The sequence below is a fragment of the Pseudorca crassidens genome, chromosome 18, assembly GCF_039906515.1.
Source record: "Pseudorca crassidens isolate mPseCra1 chromosome 18, mPseCra1.hap1, whole genome shotgun sequence".
NCBI lineage: Eukaryota > Metazoa > Chordata > Mammalia > Artiodactyla > Delphinidae > Pseudorca > Pseudorca crassidens.
Window position 1 is genome coordinate 1,714,317 of NC_090313.1, and position 13,037 is coordinate 1,727,353.

The following is a 13,037-nucleotide window of genomic DNA, read 5'->3' on the forward strand; positions in this document are numbered from 1 at the left end:
GGGTCTCCGCGGGGCGGCCTCACTCACGTTCAGGGACTGCTTGAAGCTGTAGGACGGGGCCTTCTCGTAGCCCTCGCCGTTCTCCTCCCGCTTCTTACAGAAGAGCACGGCCTTCTCATGCAGGAACAGGTGGCGCTGCATGGGCTTGAACCTGGCCAGGTCCTTCACCTTGGTGTGGCCCTTCTTGTGGTCCGTCCAGACGCTGAAGGAGCCCTGCATCAGCAGCTTCCCCAGGTCGCTCAGGTTCCCCTAAAGGCGGCGGCGTGGGGTGCAGTTAGCGCCCAGAGCACGTGCGGCCGAGGAGCCCGTCTGGGAGGCCGGGCTGCACTCCGCGGGGTCCAACGGCCCGACACCCGGGAGAGGCAAGTCTGTGGTGTGCTGGAAGGGTCGGGGGTCGCAGGGCGTCTGCGGGGATGAACAGGGGAGCCCAGGGGTGTCTAGGGCAGTGGGCTGCTCTGTGTGACGCTACCGTGCGGGACACAGGTCATCGGTTTGTCCAAACCCCCAGAGTGACCCTGCCGTGGGCCGTGGACTCTGGGCGACACGCCAGTGGAGGCCGTCGGCTGTGACAAACGCCCGACTCCAAGGGGCGGGCCGGACGGGGGTGGCTGGGTGGGAAACCCCTGCGCGTTCCCCTCAGTTTTGCTGTGAACCCGCTACTGCTCCAGAAAGAAAGTCTATTAATGAAAAAACAGAGGCGAGTGCTGAGCGGATTTACAGAGAGGACAGGAACCGTGCGCGGCCTGACGCGGGTGCGGAGGGCCAGGAGGCGGGGTCTCAAGGTCGCGCCCACACGGGCGTCACCGAGAACAAAACGGGTTCAGGGAAAGGCCGGGAGGGTGGTGTTTTCGGAGCCGCCTCTGCGCTGAGGTGCAGCCACGGGGCGAGGCGCCCTGGCTGCCGCACAGGCTGGTGAGCCGCGTGCAAGGCGGCCGCGGCCCAGCCAGAACCGGGTCTGACGGCGTTCTGGGGGGTGCGCGAGTAGGGCCCGCGCTGGCACCGGGACGGCCTGAGGCCCCGCCGCCGGCTCGTGGGCTCCCCCTGCAGGACAGGGTCGGGGCCTCACCTCGTAGCCCGTGATGGCGATCAGGTGCATGGAGTCGTTCACAGCCTTGAGGATGCCCAGGATGGAGCTCAGGGCCTCCTGCAGGTCCTCGGCCCCCTCGCAGCTCTTGCTGTATTTCAGCATCTCCTGGGGAGGTTCCACGCCCGTCTGGACACTGAACCCCGCCACTCCACCGAGAGCGGCTGGGATGCCCGTGCTCTGCCCCACAGGTGAAGGCCCTGGGCAGCCCCGGGCACCGACCTTCGGGACCCGTGTGCGGCTCCCTGAGCAGTCGTCGCCGGCGGGGACAACACCCCACACGCACTCAGACACTCACGCCCTCCCCCCGCCGGGGGGCCTGCCCGAGCCCCTGGCCCCAGAGCGCCTCAGGAAGCCACCTTCCCGGCCGCTGCGGGCCTACACCCCAGCCCTCGCAGCTGCAGATCGGGCTTGTCCCTGAGCTGGGCAAGGGCAGGCCCCTCGCAGCGCCTGGCCTGGGCGAGCACCCAGCCCCACCCCCGCTGCAGCTCCCGTCTCCCCGCCTCTAAGCCATTACTCCTTCCGTCCAGATCTGAACCCTGAAAGAACATCTGTTACAGCTCTTCACACCCATTCTCAGGTCTCGGGGATCTGCTCTGCTGGGCCCCCAAGACAGCAGGACACAGGCAGCCTCGCATGTGCCCTGTGGGGCAGGGTCTGCCCGCCTGTTGCCCCCTGTGTCCCTGATGCCCGACAATGGGCAGCGCACAACAGGCCCTCCACAAAGGCGTGTGAAGAGCCAGGGCCTCGCAGAGACGGGAAGAAGGTGCCCAGAGACCACAGGGTTCAGGGACGGGTCGGGGCGGCCGCCATTAAATGGTGTGCGGCTGGCGGGGGGGCCAGGCGGGGAGGGGGCTCTGGGGGACGCCCGGCCAGGTGTGGCCGCCCGGCCTCTCACCTTGAGCAGCAGCTGGTACTTGGTGATCCTCTGGACTGGCTTCAGCAGGTAGGAGTCGAGGCTCAGCTTGTGGTCCAGCTTCTTCTGGCATTCCTGCAACCACCAGAACCTCTGCCTTAGACGGCTGACGCTCTTCCTTGTCTGAGAGTCAAGCAGTAAAGGAACGTCCCCGCTCAAGGGAGCCAGGAGACACACCTGGAAGAACGGGCAGTCGGAGCACTGTCTCCACAGGCTCTCGGAGCGCGGCTTGTTCTGGCAGTACTTCTCGTAGACCTGGAACTGCTCCATCTGCGGCGGGACAGGGGCCGAGTCGCAGGGCGCCTCTGCGCTCACGGGGACCTCAGCGCCCGGAGGTGGGCTGACCCCGCTGCTGAGTCATGCCCCTCCGCGCCAGGACGCACGGCACCTCCGGGACCAGCCTGGCCTCCCCCCGAATCCGGGTCACGCCTCCATCTCAGACGCCATGGCTGTCATTGGCGGGCAGCCAGGTAACAGCCCCCCAGAAGTTCAGTTCTCAGGGCTGCCCTAGTCTGGGTACTTCTTTTATAAAAGATTAGGTCCATACGGCTGGCTTTGGCCTCAGAGATAACAGACTGAAAAGAAATGCAGGACCAGCACCGACTCTGTAAAGAGACTCCCCAGGGCTCAGCTACACAGTGGTGCTCACGCTTGCGTGCGCATCCGACGGCCAGCGGGCTGGGGAAAGCAGTGGCTGCCGCCTCCACCCGCGCTCCGGGTTCCGCAGGCCAGGGGCGGCCTGAGAGCCTGCACCGCTCACGGGTCCCCCGAGCCACGGCGCGGTGCTCCCCCAGCCCCGATTCTCAGAGAGCACAGGGAGGCGCTCCCCAGGGCCAGGCCGAGCGGGGCACAAACATGGCCCCTTCTTTCCTCCCTCTGCCCCTCGGTGCCAATTCCTGACAGGGAGCCTCGGCCTCCGGCTTGCGTTGTGAAGGCGACCTTTTCACTACTGGGAGGAAGGAAGTGCGCCCCCTGCTGCTGAGTCAGCAGTTCACCAGGATCCATGCAGCAGGGTCGGGGGAGACAGCATCCCGCATCCCGCATCCCGCATCCCCTCCCGCTCCCAGAGCCTCGCCACAAACCCCCACGCTAGCGATCGTCCCGCCGGAAGGAGGGTGCGTCTACAGCTTCAGAGCACGAGTGACGTGCAGGGTCAGCTGGTGAGCGCGGGAGTCCTGATCGGCAAGACCAGCACGAAACCAACCCCAGCAGGAAGGAGCGTCAGCTACCCGTACGCTTGCAAATCCAAACTTAGACGCTGTGTCATCCTGGCATCTCTCAAAGCTGATGCTTTATAGTCTCTCTTTTTTTTGGGCTAATTTGGCTTCAGACAAAACTGTATTCTTCTGGCCCTACCACAAAGCGTCTCAGCTAAACTGGAAACATTCGTCCTTGTGATTCCCGTTGGTTAGACGGGGACTGTGACAGAACTTAAAGCCATATGACCGCGAGGAGTAACCGTAAGAGTTAAGGCATGGCGAAGTATGCATTTGAGAGTCACCTACCCTTTCTAGAAAGCACCTTCCAACCAGCTCTGGGCAGTCTATGTAGTTCTCCAGCTCCCTCAGGAATATTCTAGACAAAGAAAGTTTGCAGTAGGTCACATGAACAACACCAGCACAAGACGGCATCCGTCACAAGCCATCAGACGTCATTTTCTGGACAGCACTCATCCTGACTCTGGACGGCCGCGGGGGCTGTGGGAGCAAGGACGCGCCACCTGATTTCGGGGCCTGGGGTCCCGACTGCACCAGACTCTCAGGTTCATGCAGCCGTGGCCCCATGGGGATGCTGTGTTTCTGGTGTTGCGCTCACACAGAAGTTGGGAGACGCTCCATCAGCACAAACATGGATGAAGAGTCCACAGCAGCAGACGGGAGCATCTCGAGGCCCTCACAGCCCGTGTGCTCCGCGGGTTTTCTGCAGACGTCAGGGATCTTGGCTCTGCCCCCGGGACCCTCCTCCACAAAGCACTGCCCCTGAGCCTGCGGGCTGAGTTTTCCTCTAGGTTCCTGACTCGCATCTGTCCACTGGGTAAATCCCTCCAGGGCCCCAGAACCGAGGACGGGCCGAGACCCTAGGCCGGGGCGAGGATGCTGAGGGAGCAGGGGGACCAGGCCACCTGCTCACTCTAATCCCCAAAGGAAGCCTCCAGCTGCGGCTCAGGTGAGACCTGACACCTCCGTTATAAGCGGCAGGTGACAGAGGCTGAGGACAGAGGGTGAAAGTGAGTGACCAGACAGAAGCCCCAGTGTCTCCTGGAGTCCAGCGGAGGGGAGGGCCGGGCAGCACAGGAGGGGCTCGTGCACAGCGGCCTTTCCTCAGGACCACAGGCTCGTGCTGCCAACCTGCTTCTCTCTGCTAGACGGCTGCCCACCACGGATCTTCCCCGAGAGCCCCCGAGACTGCTGAGGGTGAGCGGGCCCGGGAGGACCATGCACCCTTTCCCCACAGCCACAGAGAGGCCACGGGTGCTCCCACGAGGGGAGGGCGGGCAGGAAGGAACTTGTGGTGTTGCCGTCCTTTCGAGACGGGCTGGGCAAGGGGCGTCACCAAGGGGTGTGGCTTCGGTGTCACCCAGAAGGGCCTAGTGCGCACACCTGGGGGGCCAGCTCCCGCTTCCTCCCTCTGTGGGCGGCCCTTGTAACTCACCGCCGCCCAGGGAGCTACCCTGGGCACGCCCTACCAAACCCGCTGCCCGTCCGCTTATCCCTCTTGAGAGGGAGGGAGGAATCTTCTCCCCCAGCAAAGCATAACCTGAGGCCCGTGGGCGACCCGAGGGAGGGCCTGACCTGTTATGAAAGTGGTAAATTTCTTCCATGTTTCCAAACAGAACATCCTTCTTGTTTTGAAGTCCCGTCGAGATGAGGTGTGTCATTAAAGGGTTGTCCATCTCAGCAGCGTAGCCCTGCGGAGCGGGGAGGGGTCAGCGGGGAAGCCCAGGCCCATCAGCCCCGCATAAGCCTGGTCTCCACGTGGCCGCCAAGCGGGGAAGTGACGCTGTCTCAGGCTTCAGAAATCGAATCCACCTCAAATTCATTCACTGACCATCTAAGGTGATTCTCCGGACCAGCACCAGAAAGACGAGTGAATTAGAAGCGGCACCAATTATGTTTTTTGGGAGGGAGGGTGGTTCCATCCTCCTCCCTTTGAACCTTTTTAAATTCAGTAAATTCAGGCGCACCTTCCAGGAAGAGGACAAGTCCTGTGGGTGCGTCATCTCTGTGTCCGCACCCGTGACCACTGCCCACACCCCACGATAGAACAGTCCTGCACCCAGAAGCCCTTCTGCCGCCCCCAGGCCACAGCCCCCCACCCAGGGAGGGTCAGGCACGGCTGCCCTCCGGCCGCAAACACGGCCCAGTGCCAGTACACCTGCAGCCAGCGCCCCGTCCCGGGGACGGACAGGCGAGTGGCCTCCAGCCCTGGGCTGTCGGCAGAGCCGTGTCGTGGCCACGAGACCACACGGCGCGGCGGCGCCGGCGCCTCACCTCCAGGATGCACAGCAGCTCCTCCACGTAGACCCGCTCCGTGTCCAGAAGCTCGTTCATCACGTGCCTGTGGATGGGCGACGGCCTTCATGCAGGGGCAGCTTCCCAACCGTCCCCTGAGGCGCCCTGGGCTCCCAGCGCCCGAGGCCCCGCCGGCCGCCCGCAGGCAGCGGCTCTGCAGCGACCCCCTGGGGATCGTCTACGTGCCGTCAGGTTAGGGCTCCCGGGAGGGCCTGGCTTGCAAACCGGCCACTCAGACCTCGCCTTACGGACCAGGACCACCTTCTAACTGCCTGTGACCAAGCTTCCTGTTTTCACGCACAGAAAACGGAGCCAAGGGTGGGGATCGTGGAGCAGGCGGCAGCCGGCACGTCAGCTGGCCCTGGCGCCGTTCAAAGTGCCCGTGCTCCGCACAGGGTGGGACAGGTCGCGGGAGAGGAAGGCTCGGGTTCCCTCCCCACCGCGGGCGGGAGGGCGGCGTGAGCTCGGCGGGGAGGACATCCCTGTGGGAGGCTGGGCAGTGTGGGGTCTGAGCAGGGTTTCAGAGTGGGCGCAGGAGGGCGCCGAGTGCAGGCTGCCTTCGTGGAGCTATGGACGATCCAGCTCGGCTGGCAGGCAGGGGCCCTGCGGGAGAGCGACCGCCAGCCTGGGAAGCACGTGGGCAGTGCCTTCCTGCCCAGCCCAGAGTTTGGAGCCCAGCAGTGCGTCCGTGCAGGGACAGACACTCTCCCGGCATCTGGGTGGGGCTGGAGCATGCGGGGTGCCCAGGGCGGGTGTGGGGCGAGCAGAGCCTCCGCAGGGTTGCGGTGGGGAGAGACCAAGAAAGAGAAGTGACGCCCGGCACCAGCACGTGGAGCGGAGGGTCGGAAAGGCTCGTGGGCGGCAGGAGGGGCCCGTCCCGAGGAGACAGGGCCGGCGGGGGTGGGTCCGAGGCTGGCCCTGCGAGAGTGGCCTGGGGCTGCATCCACTAGCCGGGTGCCCTGGGCCCAGGGAGGGACAACACGGGCCTCTGGTCCCACCGCCTCTGGCTCCTTTACGTACAGACCCTCCCCAGGGGCTGAGCTCCGGTGGGTCACGCTTGTCCTCAGACCTGCTGGGGGGAAAGGCAGGCCACTCACCTCCGCAGGACGGCCAGGCTCTCCTCGTCCCCGGTGGAGCGGCCGCGGCCCTGCCGGCCCTCGCTCACTTCACTCTGGGGAGAAAGGGGGGCCCACATCGTGCTTTCAGAGACGAGAAGGTGCAGCCGGACGCCCTGCTTCCATAACCCAACCTCCTGCCGGTCGAGGCCCCGCAGGCAGGATGGGGCGGCCCGGAGGGAGGGATGGGGCAGGAGCAGAGGATGCCCCCCAGGTGCGCTGGCCTGTGTGCACGGAGGAGCGCCGGGGGGGCCGGGGGCAGGGAGGGGACCGGGCGGTGGGGACGGGCACTCACCCTGGCCCTCCTGTAGGGCCCCCTCCGGAGCACGCTGCCCTCAGAACTGTGGATCTCGGAGCCTCTCCGGATGCCTGGGTTGGAAAGAAGTGGACAGGAGTGGGACCTCGCACCCTACTGCCTGGAGGTGAAAAGCTTATCCAGGACCGTCGGTGTGCTCTTGAGTGTGTCTTTTTAACTTTTGGAGGAAAAGCTGCGAGCAGCCCAAAGCAGGGTGGGGAAAGCACAGTCAGGTACAGAGCAAGGAAACGGGGCTCCGGGCGCGTGGGGCGCCCACCGTCCACCACTTCCCACTGCGGCCCGGCTCCCAGGTGACGGGGGAGAACTCGGCGCCTGGAGGCCTCCGAATGGGCCCTGCGCGCCGGGCTCAGGGTCTCTCAGCGCCGACGGCCCACACCAGCCACAGCTGTAGAAAGCAGCGGGAGCCCTGCTGGCGCTGGGCAGCGCGTCTGCCGACAGGAGGTGATGGGAGGGGCCTTAGGAAAGGCCTCGCGTCCAGCTGTGCCTTCCAGAAGCGCTGCACTGGGGAACCAGGAGGCTTCGGGGTGGAGGGCCGAGCTGCGCGAGGGGAAGACCATCCCGGCTACGGCGCCAAGGACAGACGGGCGGGATGAGCCCAGGAAAGGCCCCGACAGTCAGGCGGTCCCCGTCCAGCCACAGCAACGGGGAGTGGCACGGATGTGAGCACAGGAATGAGCAGGCCGAGGGCCGATGACACTTTATCATTTACGCAATGGGCTGGGGGGAAGGAGGGCCTTGCCCAGGGGGAGGGGCGACCGCCCGTACCCGGGGAGGGGCAGGGCGATTTCGCGGGCGCCTCTGGCCGGGGGGCCACCGGCTGCACGGGCCGCGTCTGCTTGGCGGCCAGCTTCTTGAGGCTCGCCTGTCTCCGGTGAAACATCTCCTCCACACTCTCCTGCTTCCGGAAGACCTTCTGCACGTGCTCCTGCAGGGAAGGGGGTGACGGGCTCATCAGGACACCTCCCGAGAGCTGCCGCGACGCACGTGGCCCCCGCGCTGCCCTTGGCAGGCGGGGGGCACCGAGGGGGGAGGGGCCCCGGGCCTGGAGCCCGGCGAGCGGCCGGCGGTGTGGCGCAGACAGCGGCCGAGTGAGGAGTCCGGTTTCGTCTCACTGTCGGCACCGAGCAAGGGCCCTCCCCGCAGGCGGGGACCCCGTACGGGCGTGGGGGGCCCGGGAGCGACGTCCGGCCCGAAAGGCACCCTCTGCTCTCCTCCCCCCGATCGCCCGGTGTCTCTGGGCATCATCAGAGTAACCCGTCGTCGAACAGGTGAGAGGCTGTCTCCTCACCAGCAGGTCTCGGGTGAGGATGGGTTCGTAGTCCTGGTAGATTTTACTGAGCTCCTGGATCTTGTTTTCCGCACGCATCTCCAGAAACTTCTCGACCTCCTGGAGGGCCGCCTCGGCGCCGTCCTGGGCCTGGCACTTGTCCACCGGCTGCGAGGCCAGCAGGTAGATGCCCTCGTCACACCACTTCATGGACTGGAGGGAGACAAGGCACCTTGGAAGCTGTCCTGGCGTCTCCTGTGGCCCGCTGACCGCTGTGCTTTGGGACCACCTGCAGGACGTAGCGTCCCTGTCCTGCCCCTACGTCCAGAGGGCTCCCCTGGGGGACGCAGGCCTGAAACCAAGTGGATCGCCCGGGACGGGACGCACCCACGCTGAGGACCAAGTGCAGGGAACTGGCTGGACAGTCAGCCTCTGGGTTTCTTAAAGAAACGGCCAGTTGTGGCAGGCGAGTCCTATAAACGCTTCCGTGTCGGGACGGGACCTTCTGGGCCACAGGAAAGGGCCGTTTTTCACCGGTGCCTGGGGCCCAGCCCACGGCAGGAGCGTCCCCGCGGGGCCGCGGGGCGTGGGGTGTGTGCGCCGGGCTGGGGGGCCTACCGCCTCGAGGAGGCCGTGCAGATCCAGCGCCCTGCCCAGCAGCCCTCTCCTCTGCCCGACGTCAGCTGCAAACTGGTCACACAGCTGGTGGAGCTCGTGGCACTTGGGGCGGATGGAGTCCACGGCGTAGTGCTTCAGCTCGATGAGCTGCTCACCCTCCAGGGCCAGGGTGCGGGCCCGCTGCGTGACCGCCTGTGGAGCCGCCAGAGACCGGCTCAGCCTGGTTCTTGGGGCAAAGGGGCACCACTTCCTGCCAGGGGTCGGCAGGGGTGGGCGTGGGGGTCAGCGGGGGTGGGATGGGGGTCAGTGAGGTGGGACGGGGGTCAGTGGGCTGGGACGGGGGTCAGCGAGGTGGGACGGGGGTCAGTGGGCTGGGACGGGGGTCAGTGAGGTGGGACGGGGGTCAGTGGGCTGGGACGAGGGTCAGCGGGGGTGGGACGGGGGTCAGTGGGCTGGGACGGGGGTCAGTGGGCTGGGACGGGGGTCAGCGAGGTGGGACGGGGGTCAGTGGGCTGGGACGGGGGTCAGCGGGGGTGGGACGGGGGTCAGTGAGGTGGGACGGGGGTCAGTGGGCTGGGACGGGGGTCAGCGAGGTGGGATGGGGGTCAGTGGGCTGGGACGGGGGTCAGTGAGGGTGGGACGGGGGTCAGTGGGCTGGGACGGGGGTCAGCGGGGGTGGGACGGGGGTCAGCGGGGTGGGACGGAGGTCAGTGAGGTGGGATGGGGGTCAGTGAGGTGGGATGGGGGTCAGTGAGGGTGGGACGGGGGTCAGTGGTGGTGGGATGGGGGTCACTGAGGGTGAGACGGGGGTCAGTGGGGGTGAGTGGGCCAGGTAGCCGCCCCTCCCCCTGCCCACGGGGCTCAGGGCAGGGACGGGGGCCTCTGCGGGGACGGTGACACTGAGCACAGCGTCCCCAGGCCGCCACGCGCCTGCCGCCCACGTCCCTTCTTACACTGGACTTCTCCTCAAAGCTGGCGAGGTCCTTCAGGAGGTGCTGCACATGCGCCAGGCTGTTCCCCACGTCGGTGAAGGTCGTGATCTTCTGGGCCAACACGTCCAAGGCGGCTTTGACCTGCGACGGAGTGGGGGTGAGAGACCAGGCAGGGAGAGCAGTGAGAAGAAGGAGAGAAGAAGGGGGGTATATGCCGCAGAAACGGGGCGCGCAGGGAGGGGCGGGGCCCGGAGCCCTCTCAGAAGCAGAGCCAGAGGGAAACTTCCTCGATTTGAGAAGCAGCCTCTACGGCGACCCCACTGCCGACGCCACAGGCGCAACGACGGCGAGACGCCTTCCCCGTGAGACTGGGGGCAGGGCAGGGACGCCCGCCCTCACTACCGTTACGCGAGCGGTGGAAGCTCTCTCCGGGCAACGGGGCAAACAATTTAAAAAATAAACAAATGAAGACATACAGATCAAACAGGAAGAAATCAAGCCATTTGTTTGCACATGACCTGATCGTCTATGTGGAGAAACCCCGAAACTCTACCAAACGACTCCCAGATTGAGTTCAGCAAGGTTTCAGGAGACGAGATAAATATACAAAAACCCAGCTGTACTTCCACAGATAGCAATGAGCACATGGACGCCGAAATTAAAAATACAACACCATCTACAATTGCTTAAGAAACGGAACACGTACACGTAAATCAAACAAAACACGTACTGAACTCGTGCAAACCACACAGCACTGGTGAAAGAAATGTAAGACAATCTAAATAAATGGACCGACGTGCACGTTCACTGAGTGGAGGACTCGGCACAGTGAAGGCGCTGGTTCTCCCCAGATTGAGGTACAGGTTCAACACCGTTCCTGACAGAGCCCAGCAGGATTTCCTCGTGGGCAAATCTTGTCTCGTAGACGAGATTATTTTAAATTTACACGGAAAGGCAAAGGAACCAGAACAGCTAAAACCACCGTGATGGAGAAGGATGAAGGGCGCGGGACAGAGTTTCTACGACCTTCGTCGGCAATGGTTTACTCATCACTCACGTAGTCCAAGCCCATCCCGCGGCCCCGCGCGGCTCCGCGTGGCTGACGAGCCAGTTCTCACCGCGCGCTGTCAGCGGCCTTCCGCAGCCGCAGTGCCGGGCGCCCACCCGCAGGCCCCCCGAGCCCCGGCCTCTCACCTCTCGGAAGTCCTGCTCGAAGTGCCGGAGCTGCAGGCACTGCTCCAGTTTTCGCTGATGCTTTGCCCAAAACTCATCGAAGGCGGCCTCGGTTTCACTCAGCTGGGCCAGGAGCCTGCGAGAGGGGACGGCAGCCATGCGGGGCCCCTGCAGCGCCAAGCGGGCGGGGCGCTCGGTCTGCCCTCCACACGCGAGGGGGCACGTCGGAGGGCTCGGGGGGCCGGGGTCTGTCTCCCCCCGGGGCCCTGCCCTCGCCCTCGACGCCCTGGGTCTCTCGGAGCCGCCTGGGGCGGGTGGTTGTGCTGAGTGTGTTGGTTTAAAAGGTGCAGACGTGGCCGTTTGGGCCTGTCATTCGCAACCTCAGCTCAGGGCACGAGGAAGCGGCGAGGGCCTCTGCGCCTGCAGGCCATGCGCTGCCGCCCTGACCCCGCCGGCCCCGGCCTCACCTCTGCACGGTGCTCTGACTGTCCAGCTGGTCCTGGTTCGGGCTCTGCTCCGGGCCCCGGGCCAGCGGCTCCCGGATGCTCTCCAGGACGCTCCGCCCCTCGTCCAGCGCCAGCCTCATGTCCTCCTGTGGGAAGAGCGCGCCGCCCATCACCCCAGGCCGCCGGGCCCTGGACTTGGCCCCCGGCGGTGGGCTCCGTGGCGCCCGGCCCCGCAGGGGAGTGTGAAGGTGACGACAATCAGGTGGGCACACGGTGGCCTCCGCCTGTCCCCCAGACCCTCTGCTGACCGCCCAGCAGTGCTGGGGAGGCGCTCCCACCGTGAACGGGGAAGGGCTAGGGTTACGGGTCTCCCAGGCAGTGGGACCGGACAGGGTAACAGGAAACCAGACCCCCGGTGTCCGCTCCCGTGGCCCGCTGCCGGGGGCCGGACGGGGTGAGGGCTCTCTTGGCGGGTAGGGGGCAGCCGCCAAGCACCAGCAGTGGGTCACGGCCTCCACCAACTCAAAGCCCGCATCGCGCGGCGGCCTCGGGGGCACAGTCCCGATCGCGTTGACCAGGACGCCGGTTGTGTGCCGCGACCACTTGGTCGGGCTCAGGCGTCTGAGTCCGCCCCCCGCTCCCGGGGTGCCGGGGATGCTGTCTCGTTGCCCTGATCAGCAGGGCCCGGCAGCAGGACAGCAGGGCCAACCAGAGACGTTGCTTGGAAGGGAGGTTCAGCTTCCCTGCAGGGCAGCCAGCTCGGGAGCCTCCCAGACGCCCCTCCCTGCACCACCCGCCTGCGCACGCACCTTGGCCCTGTCCTTCTTCTCCGTGTGGGCACGGAGCACGGAGCTCGTGGACTGTACGTCGTTGGGCAGCTCCGTCTCGGCCAGCTCGGTCCCGAAGGCCTGCAGCATCTGAGCCGTCTGCTTAACCAGGAGGGCGAAGCTCTCTATCGCCTGGTGGGGAGGAAAGCACCCTCACGGAGCTGCTGACGCGCTGCGGCTCCCGCGCCTGGAAGCTTGGCCGCAGCCCAGCCCGTCTCCCCGCCTGCGCCTCGGCCTCGGCTCCTTCACAAACACGGGCTCTGCACCCTCCTCGGAGGGCGAGTGCCGAGAACCCAGCTCGTGCTTCTCCTTCTTCTCTGTCCTGAGCCCAGGAAAGCCAGTCCCGACTCATGACTCGCGTTCCTCCTTCGGACTAACGTCCACGGAGACCACCTGCTCATCCTCGGGGAGAAAACCCGGGTAGACGGGAAGAGGTCTTTGGAACAGGCGGCACCTTAAGGCAAAAGCAGCCCTGCTGGATTGACTATGGTTACGGAGGACGCAGGGGACTCACTGTGCGGTGGCAGAGCCACCTGGAGTGGCAGTAATCCAGGGTCCCGCCCAGGTCCTCGGTCAGCTGGGACTTGTCAATGTAGCTGTGTAATTCCGGGACGGAGCTCAGCATTATGACCTGGGGAGGATGAGAGCCGCCCGTAAGCAGAGCGCCCCGCACACGCAGATGGAGGGGCCGAGGCAGGCGTGGACGGAAGGCGTCTCCCGGCTCCTCCACGGAGGGCAGGGCGCGGCGCCCCCTGGGCCTCGGCTCTCCCATCCGTGAGACGAGTGTACGATGACCGGTCTCACCAGACGACCGCTGCTGGGGTCGAGCAA

General features: G+C 65.6%; 1 protein-coding gene across 15 annotated transcripts in view; it reads right to left on the minus strand.

The window, feature by feature from the left end:
- MCF2L (MCF.2 cell line derived transforming sequence like) overlaps positions 1-13,037 on the minus strand; it is a 120,088-nt gene that overhangs the window by 10,124 nt on the left and 96,927 nt on the right. For all 15 annotated transcript variants that reach the window (XM_067713771.1, XM_067713776.1, XM_067713769.1 and 12 more), the window contains 17 exons: positions 12,721-12,837; positions 12,189-12,338; positions 11,401-11,525; positions 10,955-11,069; positions 9,782-9,901; positions 8,829-9,020; positions 8,232-8,423; positions 7,709-7,868; positions 6,923-6,996; positions 6,610-6,683; positions 5,492-5,558; positions 4,793-4,908; positions 3,506-3,575; positions 2,178-2,270; positions 1,983-2,075; positions 1,067-1,192; positions 28-249 (listed from right to left, as the gene is read on the minus strand). In XM_067713771.1, coding sequence (XP_067569872.1) covers positions 28-249; positions 1,067-1,192; positions 1,983-2,075; positions 2,178-2,270; positions 3,506-3,575; positions 4,793-4,908; positions 5,492-5,558; positions 6,610-6,683; positions 6,923-6,996; positions 7,709-7,868; positions 8,232-8,423; positions 8,829-9,020; positions 9,782-9,901; positions 10,955-11,069; positions 11,401-11,525; positions 12,189-12,338; positions 12,721-12,837 — 2,106 coding nt within the window. The remainder of the gene's footprint in view (positions 1-27; positions 250-1,066; positions 1,193-1,982; positions 2,076-2,177; positions 2,271-3,505; positions 3,576-4,792; positions 4,909-5,491; positions 5,559-6,609; positions 6,684-6,922; positions 6,997-7,708; positions 7,869-8,231; positions 8,424-8,828; positions 9,021-9,781; positions 9,902-10,954; positions 11,070-11,400; positions 11,526-12,188; positions 12,339-12,720; positions 12,838-13,037) is intronic.